This window comes from Eretmochelys imbricata, chromosome 11 (assembly GCF_965152235.1).
Source record: "Eretmochelys imbricata isolate rEreImb1 chromosome 11, rEreImb1.hap1, whole genome shotgun sequence".
Taxonomy (NCBI): Eukaryota; Metazoa; Chordata; order Testudines; family Cheloniidae; genus Eretmochelys; species Eretmochelys imbricata.
The window spans coordinates 19,022,815-19,041,066 of record NC_135582.1 but is presented as its reverse complement, the minus strand read 5'-3'; the positions used below and the strand labels follow the sequence as shown (position 1 = coordinate 19,041,066).

The following is an 18,252-nucleotide window of genomic DNA, read 5'->3' as shown; positions in this document are numbered from 1 at the left end:
TGAAGAAAGCAGAGGGGAAGACCAACCGCAGGCGTGCCGCCGGAGGGGAAGACCTGCTGCAGGCATGCAGAGCTGCTGCCGAAGAAAAACAACAGCGGAATGCCGTCCGGCGATGCTCCTCCTGCCGCGCACCCCACTTTGGAGACCACTGCTGTAGACAATAAATTAGCAGAGAAACCAGTCTCATATTAGGAAGCAAAAACCAGTTCACAGTGCTATTGAAAGTTGCTCTGAACATTAAGAGTAAGAGAAGTTGGTGCATTTTATTAAGAGGGTAGCTGGCTTTGATATCCCTATTCCTTTTTCCCCTCTGGCTGCCCCATTCATGCTTGCACTGGTCCTGCCTAATTACAGCTACCTGGCTTGAGTTTTGTTTTCTAAACATCTGTCCATTATTAGAATCTGGTCAAGGGTTCAGTTTGTAATGACAGTGCATGGGTGGTGTGAGGAGGGTTTGGGAAGCAGTATGCAGCTTCCATTAACTTGCATATGTTTTTTTAAAAGACTTAAAGCCCTTCTACATATGAGAACCAAAACGAGAGTTGGCTATTAGCATGAGTAATGTCCACATAACATGAGTATTCACATTATAAAGTTATATGTGAATGACTTTTACAAGTGTAGTAGCCATTAACAGGCCAAATAAGTCTCAACTAATTTATGCATTTTCTGCTAATTTCTAATGTCATGGCTTTTCTTTAACTTCACATTGACACACAGGGTCAGTGTTTACATTGCTAACAAAATAAACATCGTCCACGGTGGGGAATGTATTTGCTCCTTCTACCAATCTAGTGTATTGAGGTCAGAAGTGGAAACCGATGGAAATTACTCATCTTAAGTGACGATCCCCTTCCTGAATTCTGAAATAAAATATGGTGGAGAACAGGGGACAGACTAGGTTCCACCAATGTTCCAAATAATGGCAGAGTGCCCTGATACCTTTGTTCTGTTGCTGTCTCATGTTACTGAAATATTAACTTCCACAGCAGGAAGGGATGGCCTTTAAAGAATGACTGAGATCATACAGCATACAAACATAAACTTTTCAGTGTGAGAGAAATGTATTGCCTAAATTTTATACCAAAGATCAGTGTAGCTGGATAAGGTAGATAATGGTAATGGCATACAGATAAAAAGCAAACAGTTTGCATAGTTGCTTACGTTTTTTGTCAGATCAAAAACTTTTATTACTTATCATGCTAGTGCCTTGAGCAGCAGGCAGTCCCTGCCTTGAACAGCTCACAATCTAATTCAGGGGTGGGAAAACTTTTTGGCCCGAAGGCCACATCTGCTTGGGGAAATTGCATTCAGGGCCATGAATGTAGGGCAAGGGGGTGAGGTGTGGGAGGGGGTGTGGTGTGCAGGAAGGGGCTCAGGGCAAGGGCTTAGGGTGCAGAAGGGATGCGGGGTGCAGCAGAGGGCTCAGGGCAGGGGGTTAGGGTGCAGAAGGAGTGCAGAGTGTTGGAGGGGGTTGGGGTGCAGGAGGGGGTACGGTGTGCAGGAGAGGGCTCAGGGCAGGGGCTTGGCGTGCAGGAGTGGTTTGGGGTGTGGGCTCCAGCCTGGTGCCACATAGCTTGAGCAGCTCTGGGATGGCAGTGGCACTAAGGCAGGCTCCCTGCCTGCCCTGGCCATATGTTGTTCCTGGAAGTGGCCAGTATGTCCGGCAGTGGCTCCTGGGGGTGGGGCAGGGCAGACAGCTCTGCTGCAAGCTGCTCTCACCTGTGGGTACCACCCCGAAAGCTCCCATTGACCACGGTTCCCCATTCCTAGCCAATGGGAGCTGTGGGGGGTGGTGCCTGCAGGCAAGGGCAGTGCACAGAGCCCTCTGTCCCTCCTCCCCCCCCCCCCCCCAGGGGCTGAAGGGACATAGTGCTGGCCACTTCTGGGAGAGGTGTGGGGTCAGAGCAGACAGGAATCCTGCCTTAGCCCCGCTGCACCATGGTGCTGGCAATCCCGCGGACCAGACTGAAAGCCCTGACAGTCCGGATCCAGCCCACGGGCCATAGTTTGCCCTCCCCTGATCTAATTAGACACAGCAGACCCAAGATGGGGGAAGGAGCATAACACACACACACTGAACAATGTGATGGTTTGTTTATTTTGGGGAGAGGTGGGATAGTTATTGCTAACTTTGTAATACTTAAAAACTGGACACTTCCATGGGAGTGCTGAAACCTGCCCTGCCTCACCTCTTTCTGCCCGAGGCCTTGCTGCCCTCCCCCCCCGCGCCCACTTTGCTCCTCTTTCCCCCTCCCCATTACTCAGTGCTCCCCCACCGCCCAAGGTTTGGTGGGACTCGCCTGCGGAGCTGGAGCTGGGAGCTGCAGCGGTCAGACGCAGGTAGGAGACGGCCCCAGCTGAGAAGGGACTGGTGCAGGTGATGACCTGGCACCTCCCATGCCCTCAGTAACCCGAATTTTGGTGTCCGGCCAGTAGATCTGACCAGATGCTGCCAGGTCCCCTTTTTGACTGGACTTTGCAAACGTGTATGTTACTATAAAAGGCACTCTTAGAACATACAACCTAATATTTCACCAGATGCACTGATTCATATTACTACCTGTTCATATTGGCTGCTTGTGTTAAAGGACCTGGATGTTGGCTTAAGGATGAACTAAACAGCATAGAGTCCAATCACCCACTCTGAACACAAGGATTTACTGACAGACTGGCCAGTTTCCATTTTTCTTGGTTACAAGCAACAGCAGCCCCAAAATCCAGCTATCTATTAAAAAAAAAAAAAGAAAAAAGCTCTAAATACTGTTACTCATGGCAGTTATTGACGCAAAGTGTACAGCCAACTAACTGACTATACTTGCAATTCGATATTAAGAACATTCAAGACACTAAATAACCAAACTCAGTCAAATGTACTGTCTAAAGACAATATAGAACAGGATAAAGAGTTAATACATTGCCAATCCTTCCCAGGAAGTGAAATCTCACAATGTGTTTAGTTCATCTTACACAGAAGATGTGCATTCCAAATTCCCCCCCTTAAACTAGCTATTTTTCATAGGATGGTTGTATACAAGTTACAGAATCCTGTTCACATCACTTACAGTTGAACTAGCTAGCTTGTGCCAGCTTTGTCTTTGGTGCTTCCTGTACTTTCCTATTTTTCTACTGAATATTAAATTCCAAACATGAAGGGGCATGTAGGTACTCTCCAATACAAAGCATTCATACATCTTACATTATTTCCTTGAAACTCCCTTTGTTTCTAGATATTACATTTTAGAACATAATGCTCAGCTATTTAGCTTTTGACAGTTTTTGTATTTGCATAAGCCAAGGGCTGAGCTATACTTGTCCTGGAGCATTGTGGGATATATGCCTTAGCATATGTAGGCAAGAATAAGTATAATATAATGTATCATGATTGCCCAACACACATACACATTAGAGCAATTGCCCATTCAATGTGGAACTGGCATGAAAGGAGTTAAAACATTTCTGTAAAACCTTTAATACCTCCTGTGTTCACCTTACAGGTATTTAATCTTATCAACTCTTTCAAAAACTCCCATGTGCATTTACTGTAACACTTAATTATGTTCATATTTGTTTATCTCCAGCAAAACTGATAATCCTACAGGTAGCTCTACTGGGGTTTATGATGGGTTAGTGGTGTTTTTTTTTGTTTGATTTTCCTACTCTGGACTCATGTTCATTGTGGTAACTGATAGGTACATTTTATCTGCTCTTTTGATAAAATTATAAAGTACTGCAATTGTTCACATCACATGGTGTTTGTGTGACTGATTCCCCTGTTAACTTTGCACTCTGATCCTGTACTTCTCAAACTTTGCTTAGAACTGGTGATAAAAAGTGGGGTTACTTAAGGCTTGTTGAAATGTGCGTGGCAAGGTGAAGTCGAAATCTACAATGCACTAGCTTGCTGTGCACTAACTCAGTGTGAAACACCAGCAAATCAAAGCACACTACAGAACTTTAATGCATTGTAGCAGGAACCACACATCCAGTTAGCATGTGGCAAGATAGTGCACTATCCATTTACAACCCAGTCTGCTGTGCACTGACTGTCTGTATAGACAAGCCCTAACAAATCTTCCCAGGAACATCCTTGAAGAGAAATCCTTCTTACTTGAAGATGCTAGGCTTTGCTTCATAAGTTTTGGTTTCTGTCAAGGTTCCTTCCCCACTCTGAACTCTATGGTACATGCATGAAAACCTCCTAAACTTACTTTTACCAGCTTAGGTTAAAACTTCCCCAAGGTACAAACTATTTTACCTTTTGCCCTTGGACTTTATCGCTGCCACCACCAAACATCTAACAGGTATATAACTAGGAAAGAGCCCGTTTGGAAAGGTCTTTCCCCCCAAAATCCTCCCAAACCTTACACCCCCTTTCCTGGGGAAGGTTTGATAAAAATCCTCACCAATTTACATAGGTGAACACAGACCCAAACCCTTGGATCTTAAGAACAATGAAAAAGCAATCAGATTCTTAAAAGAAGAATTTTAATAGAAGAAAAGGTAAAAAGAATCACCTCTGTAAAATCAGGATGGTAAATACCTTACAGGGTAATTAGATTCAAAACATAGAGAATCCCTCTAGGCAAAACCTTAAGTTACAGAAAGGCACAAAAACAGGAATCTACATTCCATTCAGCACAGCTTATTTTATCATCCATTTAAAGAAATCAGAATCTAACGCATATCTAGCTAGATTATTTACTAAGTTCTAAAACTCCATTCCTGTTCTGTCCCCGGCAAAAAAATCACCCAGACAGAGAGAGCCTTTGTTTCTCCCCCCATCCAGCTTTTGAAAGTATCTTGTCTCCTCATTGGTCATTTTGGTCAGGTGCCAGCGAGGTTATCCTAGCTTCTTAACCCTTTACAGGTGAAAGGGTTTTTCCTCTGGCCAGGAGGGATTTTAAAGGTGTTTACCCTTCCCTTTATATTTATGACACACCCCCCAAATCACAGATAGGGTGAAACGCTGGCTGTGATTTCTTCCTGAAGCTCTAGGAAAAAACAGAGTTAATAAGACACATGCACCTCTAAATACACTACCAAATATATAAAGACTAACAATATTTTCCACATCTCAAGGACGATTTTAACCAGTTGATTCTGGGAAACTTTCATGGGAGAGTGCATCAGCCACTTTGTTAGAAGCTCCTGACACGTGTTGGATGTCGAAATCAAAATCTTGGAGAGCTAAACTCCACCGAATAAGTTTATTGTTATTTCCCGTGGCGGTATGAAGCCACTGTAGCGCAGCATGGTCGGTTTGCAGGTGGAAATGCCGTCTCCAAACATATAGGCGTAGCTTTTCCAAAGCGTAGACAATGGCGTAATATTCTTTTTCACTGACTGACCAGTTGCTTTCCCTCTCAGACAGCTTCTTGCTGAGAAACACTACAGGGTGGGATTCTTGATCCGGTCCTTCCTGCATTAAAACTGCTCCCACACCACGCTCGGACGCATCTGTGGTTACTAGGAACGGTTTGTCAAAGTCTGGGGCCCTTAGTACAGGGTCAGACATGAATCACAGAATCATCGAATATCAGGGTTGGAAGGGACCTCAGGAGGTCATCTAGTCCAACCCCCTGCTCAAAGCAGGACCAATCTCCAACTAAATCATCCCAGTCAGGGCTTTGTCAAGCCTGACCTTAAAAACTTCTAAGGAAGGAGATTCCACCACCTCCCTAGGTAACGCATTCCAGTGTTTCACCACCCTCCTAGTGAAAAAGTTTTTCCTAATATCCAACCTAAACCTCCCCCACTGCAACTTGAGACCATTACTCCTTGTTCTGTTATCTGCTACCACTGAGAACAGTCTAGAGCCATCCTCTTTGGAACCCCCTTTCAGGTAGTTGAAAGCAGCTATCAAATCTCCCCTCATTCTTCTCTTTCGCAGACTAAACAATCCCAGTTCCCTCAGCCTCTCCTCATAAGTCATGTGCTCCAGTCCCCTAATCATTTTTGTTGCCCTCCGCTGGACTCTTTCCAATTTTTCCACATCCTTCTTGTAGTGTGGGGCACAAAATTGGACACAGTACTCCAGATGAGGCCTCACAAATGTCGAATAGAGGGGAACCATCATGTCCCTCGATCTGCTGGCAATGCCCCTACTTATATATCCCAAAATGCCATTGGCCTTCTTGGCAACAAGGGCACACTGTTGACTCATATCCAGCTTCTCGTCCACTGTCACCCCTAGGTCCTTTTCTGCAGAACTGCTGCCGAGCCATTCAGTCCCTAGTCTGTAGCAGTGCATGGGATTCTTCCGTCCTAAGTGCAGGACTCTGCACTTGTCCTTGTTGAACCTCATCAGATTTCTTTTGGCCCAATCCTCTAATTTGTCTAGGGCCCTCTGTATCCTATCCCTACTCTCCAGTGTATCTACCTCTCCTCCCAGTTTAGTGTCATCTGCAAATTTGCTGAGGGTGCAATCCACACCATCCTCCAGAGCATTTATGAAGATATTGAACAAAACCAGCCCGAGAACTGACCCTTGGGGCACTCCACTTGATACCGGCTGCCAACTAGACATGGAGCCATTGATCACTACCCGTTGAGCCCGAAAATCTAGCCAACTTTCTATCCACCTTATAGTGCATTCATCCAGCCCATACTTCTTTAAGTTGCTTGCAAGAATACAGTGGGAGACCATGTCAAAAGCTTTGCTAAAGTCAAGGAACAACATGTCCACTGCTTTCCCCTCATCCACAGAGCCAGTTATCTCGTCATAGAAGCTAATTACATTAGTCAGGCATGACTTGCCCTTGGTGAATCCATGCCGACTGTTCCTTATCACTTTCCTCTCCTCTTAGTGCTTCAGAATTGATTTCTTGAGGACCTGCTCCATGATTTTTCCAGGGACTGAGGTGAGGCTGACTGGCCTGTAGTTCCCAGGATCCTCCTTCTTCCCTTTTTTAAAGATGGGCACTACATTAGCCTTTTTCCAGTTGTCCAGGACTTCCCCCGATCGCCATGAGTTTTGAAAGATAATGGCCAATGGCTCTGCAATCACATCCGCCAACTCCTTTAGCACTCTCGGATGCAGCGCATCCGGCCCCATGGACTTGTGCGCGTCCAGCTTTTCTAAACAGTCCGGAGCCACTTCTTTCTCCACAGAGAGCTGGTCACCTCCTCCCCATGCTCTGCTGCCCAGTGCAGCAGTCTGGGAGCTGACCTTGTTCGTGACGACAGAGGCAAAAAAAGCATCGAGTACATTAGCTTCTTCCACATCCTCTGTCACTAGGGTGCCTCCCTCATTCAATAAGGGGCCCACACTTTCCTTGACTTTCTTCTTGTTGCTAACATACCTGAAGAAACCCTTCTTGTTACTCTTAACATCTCTTGCTAGCTGCACCTCCAGGTGTGATTTGGCCTTCCTGATTTCACTCCTGCATGTCCGGGCAATATTTTTATACTCTTCCCTGGTCATTTGTCCAATCTTCCACTTCTTGTCAGCTTTTTTGTGTCTAAGATCAGCAAAAAGGATGCAGCGAGGCCCTTGGCGAGCGAGCTCCGCCGCCCCTCCTAGAGCCTGTTCCAGAGGCGCCGTCCCTGGCAGTGGCGCCTGCAGCCAGGCACACCTTTGCTGCGGGGTTTACCGTTGGCAGGGGAAGCAACGCGAAGATCCAGCGCCACCCACTGAAATTTGGCCCGGTGGCGCCGCCGCCGTCACGACGGAGGGGCAGCTGGGACAAACCTTAGCGGTTCTCGTTTAAGTTGAAGGGAGGGTGGTTCTGCGGGGCACATAGTGTGAAAACTGCGGCCGGCCGGTGCCGCTGGTCGCCGGCTCAGCTCACAAGCCTGGAATCACAGAAACATCAGACTGGAAAGGACCTCGGGTCTGTTCAAACGATTAGCAACCGAAGAAAGGGACCGCCAACACTGCGCATGCGCAGCCACTGCTGCCTGCGCTGCTGAGACATTCCGCAGCAGAGGCTCAGCTGTTGTTTCACTGTCTCTTCATTTGGCGTCCGCCGACTCGCAACCTTCCCCTTTAATCGCCACCTCCCCTTTTACACGGCCTCCTTCTATCTGTTGGCCCTGTCGGCTTTGGCGCGAAAATCTTGCCGGGGACATTCGGAAGAGGCGGGGCGCGGGGAGAGGCAGCCGCTGATTGGTCGATGGCGCTGCCCGCTGGCCACGTGGGGCTCCATCCGTGGCGCGCGAGTTGCTCGTCTAGCCCTTCTTGGGTCGGTGGAGGTGGGAAGGCTGAGCTCGAGCCATGGACCTCGCGGCCGGCGATGCGGGGGCCGCGCCCCAGCAGCTCCGCGATGAGGTGGCGGAGAAGTGCCAGAAGCTGTTCCAGGACTTCCTGGAGGAGTAAGTGCCCCCGCGCAACGGCAGCGGTGCCCCCCCCCCCCGGGCGGAGATGTTCCCTGCAGGAGCCGCGAGCAATTGGCGGGGGACGGGGCGGTGCACAGGCGGCCTTGCGGCGGCTCTGAGGTGCACGGTCTGGCTGTGACCCGGCGTCCCGGAGGCCTCCCCAGCGCCCGTAACTCGGTCTGTTGAAGCCACGGACGCTGCGGGGTGGAACGTCCTGGCTCGTCGGGGTCCGGGCGGACGAGCCCGGGGTCATTGCGACTGCTTGACGGGGGCTGAAGTCTCTCGGCATCTCGCTGCACTGATGCTGCCTCTCCTCGTTAAAACCCTACACACCTGAGCTTGTTTTGTAAGCTCTCTTTTTGCAACTGGTTGGTGTCCGTTATGTTTGACCTGAGGGGGGAGAGTGTCTTCCCTCTTGGTTGACTTCTGTTTAAACATTCCCTTGTTAAAGCAAAGTATAATCCAAGAAGGTTTACAAATTAATAAATTCTTAGATTCTATATGAGATTTCCTTGTACCTTATTCACCTGTGCTTTGCTCTGTGCATTTGGATAGCTGTGCACAGACAATGCTAACGCTTGACAGAAATCAGCCTTTATTTTGTACCCTCCGTTTCCTGTACGATCATGCACATGTGACACACAAAGGTTACTGTTAGCAAGACTGCCAAAATCATTTTGGCCTAGATTTGAACTGCATTTAAATTTGGTGCTCCATAATACCTCATTGTCCTGAATAGCGAGTCTCTTCTAAGGCTTGTGAGAGAGAATGTGGGTCTCCCTTGGGTTATTTTAATTTTCCTAGAGACTGCTTTTTTTCCAAGTTATTATCAGGAATATTTGTTCAATAGCTGTTAATGAAGTTTTTTACAGTGTGGTCAAAGATTCCTTCATCTTTTGGTTGCTTACGTTTCATTTTTCACATTCGAGGTTCAGATTAGTCGTCCAAGGGGTCTTCAATCAAAAACAAAGGCTGTCACATGGTGCTATTCCTCATATAATCTGTAACAATCATAAAGAAAGAAAACACGTTTTACCTGTGCAGGTCATTGTTAAACTATAAATAATATGCTGTCTGGGGAACCAGGTATGTGAAATACAGATCCAGTTATATATATTCATGTTGAAATCCCCATTTGTGGATCAGTGGACAAAGGGACAGGAGGAAAATTATATTTGGCAGTGACATTTGCAAGTGCTAGTGGTATATGGCCTTTTTCTTCTACCCCCTTTACACAGGGCACTGAAGAACTGTATTCAGTTGCTGTTTGGTATACAGTACTGCAAAACTTTTCTCCTGAAATACTGTCCCTTTCAGATTCCAGAACAGTGATGGGGAAGTCAAATACTTGCATGATGCTGAAGAGCTAATCCGCCCAGAGAGGAACACGTTAATTGTGAGCTTTGTGGATTTGGAGCAGTTCAATCAGCAGCTCTCTACAACTGTCCAGGAGGAGTTCTACAGGTAAGGTTCACATGAGAACTGGACAACATGACCTGGATATTACAGTGAAAAACATTCCCCCTGCCCCCCCCCCCCCATTACATCAGAACTTTCTGCTGACTGGCCCCATTACTAGTTCTGCCCACTTCAGGTGCTGTGTTCAGAACTATCACCAAACATGGGGCAAATAGGCAATTGCATTTGTGCTGTGGGGAAAACTAGATGTACAGTATGGAAATACTAAATGAATCCACCCATCATTGTACTCGCTACTTTGAAAATACTTTATTGAGCTAGTTGCTGTTTTCTAGTCTCAACATTTGATTCAGGCTAAGCTTGACCCTAAGGCTAAGAAGACTTAGGGCTTGTCCACACTGGCATTTTACAGTGCTGCAACTTTCTTGCTGGGGGGTGTGAAAAAACACCCCTCTGAGCACTGCAAGTTTCAGCGCTGTAAAGTGCCACTGTAGAGACTGCATCAGCGCTGGAAGCTATTGCCCTCATGGAGGTGGGTTTTTTTTAATAGCACTGGGAGAGCTCTGCTATGCTGCAACTACACAAGCCACGTTAAAGACATGAAGTGAAGACGTGCCCTTTAGTAGTGAAATAAGCTTTACCCAAACATCTTTTTTAGAATGAAGAGCAAAATTGTGGTATATCACAATATTTCATATTTGGCATATTTATACTTGCTTACATGTGTCCTGGCATGCTGTAAGCCAAAGCTTACACATATATGAGGGAGACATTTGACTGGTTGTAAAGGGGAAAGGAGTTGTGTAATTTCTGTAAAATGTGAAATTCTTTCCTGTATTTCAGAGTTTATCCTTATCTGTGTCGAGCAGTGAAGACTTTTGCCAGAGACCATGGAAATGTTCCTCCAAACAAAGACTTTTATGTTGCATTCCAGGATCTACCTACCAGACATAAGTAGGATATATATTCTTTTCATAGTTGAAACACATCGAGCTGGACTAAGCAGATGTAGTATAAAGAAGATCTGACAACAATAAACACAGGATGGAGCAGTAAAAATTTGAATAAATTAATAGATTCCAAAACCAGAAAGGGACCATTGTGATCATCTAATCTGATGTCCTGTGTAACACAGGCCAGATAACTTCCCCAAAATAATTCCTAGAGCATATCTTTTAGAAAAACATCTAGTCTTCCACAGAAATATTTTCCAAGCCCTCTGTCGCTTGTAAATAGACAAGCGTTCTGTGACTTGTCTATTTTTAAATCAGTTTAAAACATGTTTTTTTTTCAAAACACAACTCTCATACATTTGTAATGCTGACTTAAACCTTAGAAATCATCCAGATTATGTTCTTTATCACAGATAATTTTAGAAACACAGAGTAAATGAGCAACTTGCATTAATGCTAAGCATGATATCGGCAGTAACGTGTCTGTCCTAGAATTATGTTGGTGTGGTACTGAATGCTCTTAACGACCCCAGTTAAGTAAAGCACTTAAGCATGTGTTTAGATTCCATTGTATTATTTAGAACTTAGCACATATTTATCTTAAGCGCTTAAGTACTTTGCTGAAATGGGGTATAAAACTGCGGAATGCCAAGTTACCTAGGAATTGAATGGCTATTAATCTGATATTTTTAACAGAATTCGAGAGTTGACATCAGCCAGAATTGGCTCATTGATGCGTATTAGTGGACAGGTGGTACGTACCCATCCAGTTCATCCAGAGCTTGTAAGTGGAACCTTCCTGTGTCTAGACTGTCAGACAGTGATAAAAGATGTGGAGCAGCAATTTAAATATACACAGCCAAACATTTGCAGAAACCCAGTCTGTGCCAATAGAAGGAGATTCCTGCTGGACACAAACAAATCAAGATTTGTTGACTTTCAAAAGGTATTTCCATGGCTTCCCTAGAACTTTGAGTGTATGAGTTAATGCTTTCTGCATATTTAGAAGGTGCTACTGCCACTAGTCCACATTTAATTTTGATTACATGGAGTAAGATATTTTGCAGTCCTAACATAAGGCACTGGAACTTATAGGTGGCTGCTTTCTATCTTCAGAAGATGTATTTTTAAAAGTGTCTGAAGTTACTGGTGGGACTAAAGCAATTTTCAGACTTGAGATGCTTTATTCTTCTATAAATAAAACACAAATTTTAAGGCAGGAGAGCTTCAATGTCAGTTTCCCATAATAAGCAAGGTAAAATATACAAATATACTGTTGGCTTTTTTCTATCCACCTACAACAGAGTTTATTAACAGTTATTAACTTTGGTTATGACTGAGTTATATTTAATATGGACTGGTTCAGATGAGCAAAGCCAACCCATTTTAGCAGGCTTTTAAAAAACAATAGCCTTTGTCTCTTTCTATGCTGAAATACTTATTTTTTAAAACTTGGTTCAATGAGAGTGATATTTTGCACTTAATTTTTTTTTTGTTTTGTTCCTAGGGTAAAATGTATATAATATGTATTTTTAAAAATTGAAATGATTTTTTAAAATTTTGTTTACATTTTTTCTTTTAAAAAGTAAACCTATTTATAATCAGAGTTTAATACAAAACATGTTAAGCCCTACACTTGTATAGTCTCTCAAAATATTTTAAATGAAAAATAAATATGCTGTTTTGTGTTTGATTACATTCCAGCTACTGTCCTAATACAGTTTGACACAAATCATGAACAAAAAATTATCTAATAAATAAGCAATATATCATTCACCATTTTCTAACATACTAAAAATGCACATTAATAAGAATCTGAAAATATTAAGCTATATAATTGCTTAAATCAATGTATATTGTTATAATGTACCCTCCTAGGAAGCAAAAAGATGTACTAAATCTAGTGTAAAGGCTCTATTTAGTTGTAAATCAACATGATTTTCTAATGATTATATTAACCAATGTGAATATTTTCTTTCTTTAGAAAATAACTGAAGTACAAATGGAAAAGTTGATTAAAATCTACCTAAATTGAGGCTTTCTGCTTGGTGTTTTAAATTGCCTTGATTTTTAAATCAATACACCCTCCTTTTTTACAATGTTTACTGTTTAGATCAGGCATAAATTAACTTATGCACTCTTCTTGAGGAAGGAAAAGATTGATCTCTTTGTCTGTCACTGCAAGGCATTTTCCCCAGCCCTCAAATAATTTTTGTGACTCTCCGTTGCACCCTGTCCAATTTTTCCAGCATCCTTAATCCTCTGTTCCAGTAGAACATTTTTAAATAGTAACCTTTCTTTTATTTAAAAGGAAGTGGCATGATTTTGTTATGAATGAAGCTTCCAGAGGGCAAATGCCATTTCCCCACATATTAGATCTCATAAGTTTAGAAATCCATTTTTAACAATTTAAAGTAACTTGTCAGTTTTGGCAGAGCATTTAATATTCTCTTCCTCTTCAGGTTCGCATTCAGGAAACGCAGGCTGAACTGCCGCGAGGAAGCATTCCTCGCAGCGTAGAAGTTATCCTGCGTGCTGAAGCGGTAGAATCAGCCCAGGCTGGTGACAAGTGTGACTTCACAGGATCGCTGATTGTTGTGCCTGATGTAGCTCAGCTATCCACCCCAGGTACACTGCTGTCTGTAAATGGTGACTTAAGCTGTCCTGTGTACTTACTTGAAACAAAGTTAAGACTCTTGTTCATATGGCAGGTGTGCGTGCAGAAACCGGTTCCCGTGTCAGTGGTACCGAGGGTTATGAAACTGAAGGAATCAGAGGACTTCGTGCTCTGGGCGTCAGAGATTTGTCCTATAAACTAGTCTTCCTAGCATGTTACGTTGCTCCAACAAATCCACGGGTAAGTATTGAAAGAAAATAGACTTAAAGATCTGGCTTGGAGAGAGTTGTGGGTTTTTTTGCCTCTCCTAGAGCGTGAGGCTTCAGTTTATATCTGTTTATGATTTTTGCCCTGGATCTGATGTGTTGCAACTGTTCTATTCCTCTTCCATCTTGGTTTATGTAGCAAAGTCTCTCTTCCCATGTCTTACTTTGACAGGGTCTGTCGGACCTTTTCTGACCCCTGCTAGAGACATCAAGGTCCTGACACTCCCTGCACAAGGAAAATCCACTCAGTTTAAGCAAGCCAACAAGATAATCCTCCAGAGGCCTAGAACAGCCAAAAGGAAATACTGACCATTCAAAAACCAGCAGGCCGTTTAAGGTGTGCCTGATTTTGCTCAGGGGCAGAGCTGGGTGAGACTGGGACAGAGGAGGAACTCCTCAGGGATAACCCAGAACTCAGGTTCACAACAGGGCCTTGCCCTAATCACTGCAACTAAGCACATACATTTTAAGGTTGCATTTTTTCCTCTTTGTCTAAAGGTACAGACAGCTGAAACCTGAGTTGCTGTTTTGATACTTACAGTTTAGAGACTGACACCAAGTTTACAGCACAGACTGCCCTGTTCCAAGCGGGCAGCCAAGCCTTGCAGACTCTTGCAGGGAGCACCTACAGTACCATACTTGGGCCTGAAGGGGTTACTAGAGAGCAGTCCCGCCTCCTGCACTTATACTTCAGAGGTGTAACTATCTGGCCCACTGTCGAGTTTTAAAATAAGAAGGTAGTAAATGATCCATCTCCTTCTATCCAGTTATACATCTTGGCCCATCTCTCCCAACATCTCCTCCTGGGTGTCTTAAGGTCATCTTAAATGGTGACATGAACAAAACCAAGCTCCTGATCTTGAAATTGTGGATCTTTGGGTGCTCCCACATACAAATGAACTAAAAACAATTTAAAAAACTATCTGTGGCTAAGTTTTAGCATCACATGAGTTATGATGCATAATTCCACCAGCAACTTGACATCTTCATAGGCACAAAGACCATTTGAATCCTTCCTAAATCTGCTGGAAGCAGAAGTATCTTTCCTCTAGTATTAGTGATATGCTTTCCTTTTGTAATTAATTTCAATAGAGAATTAAAAGGACAGTTTTAGCACAGACTCCTAAACCCCTTTCACCACTGAATTCTCTTTTGCTATGTGCAAAATGCTGCACGTGGCTCCATTGCTTTGGGAGTGAAGGGGTTCGGTGGTATTACTAGAAAAGAAAAGGATGTTCCAAATGTATTTTCTCCATGGAAATAAAAAAAGAAAAGTTAAATTCCTCAATTTTTGATTTCCCTGTTAAACAAGCCCCCATGGAACAAAAACCTTGTTTCTCTTCTCCGTGCTAAGCTTGTGTGATTTCAAGCCTATAGTTTTTTTTCTTTTTTCTTTTCTTTTTCTTTTTTTCTTCTCCAGTAGCTGCTATACTTTGCATTTGTATCAAGTTACCTCACTATTACTTTCTAATTTGTGTTTAGTTTGGTGGAAAAGAGCTCCGAGATGAGGAACAGACTGCAGAGAGCATTAAAAACCAGATGTCTGTAAAGGAATGGGAAAAGGTGTTTGAAATGAGCCAGGATAAAAACCTTTACCACAATCTCTGTACCAGCCTCTTTCCTACTGTACATGGTAAGAGTCCAGCTGTTATGGCAGGGTGAGCAGATTGTATTCTTGACAGTATCCGCTACTGCTATTTAGTCATGTGTTGGGGTAGGTCGAAGACATGTAACTAATATCTCAAATCCTCCTGTCTAGTTTTTATGGTGCTCTGTAAGAGGATGTTTTTTTATTTAATATTTCTGAATGAAATGCAATCAGAACAGTAATCTCCATCACAGGGTGACCTCTTTATTTCTAGTTGTTCAGTAAACCCTACAGCCTAGCAGTTGGATGCAAACTTTGTCTGATATAGACACTCTTAGGAACATCCAAGGGATAGGACTTCACATATCTCCTGAATGTAGTGTGTGAAATACTGTTCAGATAATAGCTGCAATTTGATAGTAAGCCATTTTGACACTGGCTCAGAATAATTGCTTGTGAATTCACTTAGGTTCCCCTGTCTTTCTGAAGAAGTTGATCAGCTGAATTTCTGTCCAAAGATTTGGGGCCACTGTAGCACCAAGGAAATCATCTTCCTTGTGATTTTCTCTACGGTGAAATTGCATCAAGCATATAAATGCTGTTACCAGTGCATGTTCAAAGACATGAGATTTTAAAATTCCATTGGGCAGAATTTTTATCTACACAAAGTGTAACATCCCAAAGCTCCATTATGGGCCTTCACTAGAACTTCTCTTTATGGGGCAGGTAATGATGAAGTGAAACGAGGGATTCTACTGATGCTCTTTGGAGGAGTTCCGAAGACAACTGCAGAAGGCACTTCATTGCGTGGGGATATCAATGTTTGCATTGTTGGGGATCCAAGTACAGCCAAGAGTCAGTTTCTCAAGTAAGCATCTCTTTAAAATCCAGCACTTAAATGTTGCCAGTTGTAACCTGAGCTAGGAGTGTATGTTGGGAGAAAGTTGTAAAGCACTTAATGATATGGGAAGGCAATGCATTTGCCTCCTAAGCTAGTACTTTGTATGTGTAGTCAAGAACTTTAAGGAGCACTGGCAAGTAGTTGAGTTAATCTTGTAAGGCTTAAATATTTCTCCTCCTTAAGTTTTACTGTATCCCAGAGAGTAAAAAAAAATAAATCTTTGAGTCAAGCCATACTTGAGGCGTATCTGTGCAGCATATTTGTTCAGCCTTAAGTCAGGTAAAGAGGAATAAGTTATTTGAGCATCTGTTTCCAGAACCATGCAAACATCACTGAATATTTTTGACATACAGAAGTAAACAATAAACTTTGTTGGCTACACCGTATGAACAATGTGGTGGTGATGACATTAGATATCAAAAATGAACTGGTGCTTGACAAATCTGGTAACAAGTGTTGCTTTTGACAGAATTTGAGTAATAAATGCAGTATATTTTTATTTCTCTTTACAGCAGAAATAATAGTACCATGGTTCATGCTACCCATTTTTAGAAAATAAACAAGTAAATTTATTGTTCAATATTTGGTGCATTATTTTTATGGGGTTTCCACTCACAGCATAGTTTAGAGGAATGAGCATAGATTTTGGAATAGGAAGAATTAAATTCTAATTCCAGCTCTACACTGACTTGCAGTGAGGCCTTTGACAATTGTTAAACATACCTGTGTTTTTTCCTCCACCTGTAAGATTTGTATACTTTACTTCTGAGGTCTAGTAGGTATTTTTAGAGACATAGCACTCGGAACATGTCGGGGAAAGTAACTGTGTGGATTGTGTTTAGTAAGGAACAGCCTATCCTAAATTCTCAATTACTGAGGGATAATCTACACTCACTGCTATATTTGTTTTCCGCAAGCTACTCTTAGTATAACATTTGAGAGATGTATCTAAATATTTGGATGCTAATATCTAAACTGTATTGTTAAATTTATTAACCTAAATTTGGGATATTGCAGATTATGTACTATATGCATTTTATGACTTTTAAACCAAAGTTTATACTTTTGATATATAGACACTCTTTCTTATAACTTTAACATTAGCTTTAATAAAAACTTTTAGTGAGACTACATTTACTTGGATTTATTAGTTTTATCTTCTTGTTTTTAAAGAACAGAATAGGTACTGTTTTGGCCTGATAGAGAGGTAGAAGGCATCACTGTGTAAAAGTTCTTGTATCCGCACCTCTTGCAACATTTCTAACAAAAGTGGATAGTTAGTGCAGACTAATCACTTATTGGTACCTCTCCAACAGACATGTAGAGGAGTTCAGTCCCCGTGCTGTGTACACCAGCGGGAAAGCCTCCAGTGCTGCTGGTCTAACAGCCGCTGTAGTGAAAGATGAGGAGTCTCATGAATTTGTCATCGAAGCAGGAGCCCTGATGTTGGCAGATAATGTAAGTCCACTAACTAAAATCTGAAGTGGCATTTAAGAATAGTAGGATTCCAGTAATTCCCTGTGTTGTTTTGATTCACTTTTTATACAATTTTGCAAAAGTTTTGTCTTTTCTGGTCTAGTTGCTGTAGAAGTTGGATGATCTTATTTCTATACTCTTGTTTTAGGGGGTTTGTTGCATTGATGAATTTGACAAAATGGATGTACGAGATCAAGTTGCCATTCATGAAGCAATGGAGCAACAGACTATATCTATAACAAAAGCAGGAGTTAAGGTAACTTGCACCATTCCTTGCAGAGTGTGCATGCATATTTCTGTATTTGTAACATATATGTTTAATTTAAGGTTACTGAGGGGAAAGTGAGGCTCAGGAAGGCTATCTGTAAAACTAAGAAACCTATCCTGAATGCGTTGAGCCTTATATAATAATTAAAAAGTGCCTGCTGCAATATTTCAGATACTACTATCTTAACTGTTAAAATGATTACCTTTAATGTGAACTATATATCAGGGAAAAGTACTAGTTAGCCAAAACTCTTTTGTGGCATCGTTTCCTCTGTGTTTGTTGTGCTTCTGCTGTCAGTAGAGGTTCCCTCTATATCAATGGGGATATTGCAAAGTATGTGGCTGCATTAGCAGACAGATGGCTAAATTCTATACCTACCAGTTCGAAGAGAAGCCATAACTTGTTGTGTTCCTTTAGCAAGTGACAGTGACATGTCACACATTAA

At 42.8% G+C, this 18,252-nt stretch overlaps 1 protein-coding gene across 1 annotated transcript in view; it reads left to right on the top strand.

Moving 5' to 3' along the window:
- Positions 1–8,162: 8,162 nt before the first annotated feature.
- The window catches only part of MCM6 (minichromosome maintenance complex component 6), a 28,800-nt gene continuing 18,710 nt past the window's right edge, over positions 8,163–18,252 (top strand). Inside the window, exons 1-10 of the mRNA XM_077830240.1 lie at positions 8,163–8,316; positions 9,637–9,783; positions 10,582–10,692; positions 11,388–11,637; positions 13,154–13,319; positions 13,403–13,548; positions 15,057–15,207; positions 15,889–16,030; positions 17,380–17,521; positions 17,688–17,795. Of these exons, the coding sequence (XP_077686366.1) occupies positions 8,219–8,316; positions 9,637–9,783; positions 10,582–10,692; positions 11,388–11,637; positions 13,154–13,319; positions 13,403–13,548; positions 15,057–15,207; positions 15,889–16,030; positions 17,380–17,521; positions 17,688–17,795 (1,461 nt within the window). The 5' untranslated portion in view covers positions 8,163–8,218. The remainder of the gene's footprint in view (positions 8,317–9,636; positions 9,784–10,581; positions 10,693–11,387; positions 11,638–13,153; positions 13,320–13,402; positions 13,549–15,056; positions 15,208–15,888; positions 16,031–17,379; positions 17,522–17,687; positions 17,796–18,252) is intronic.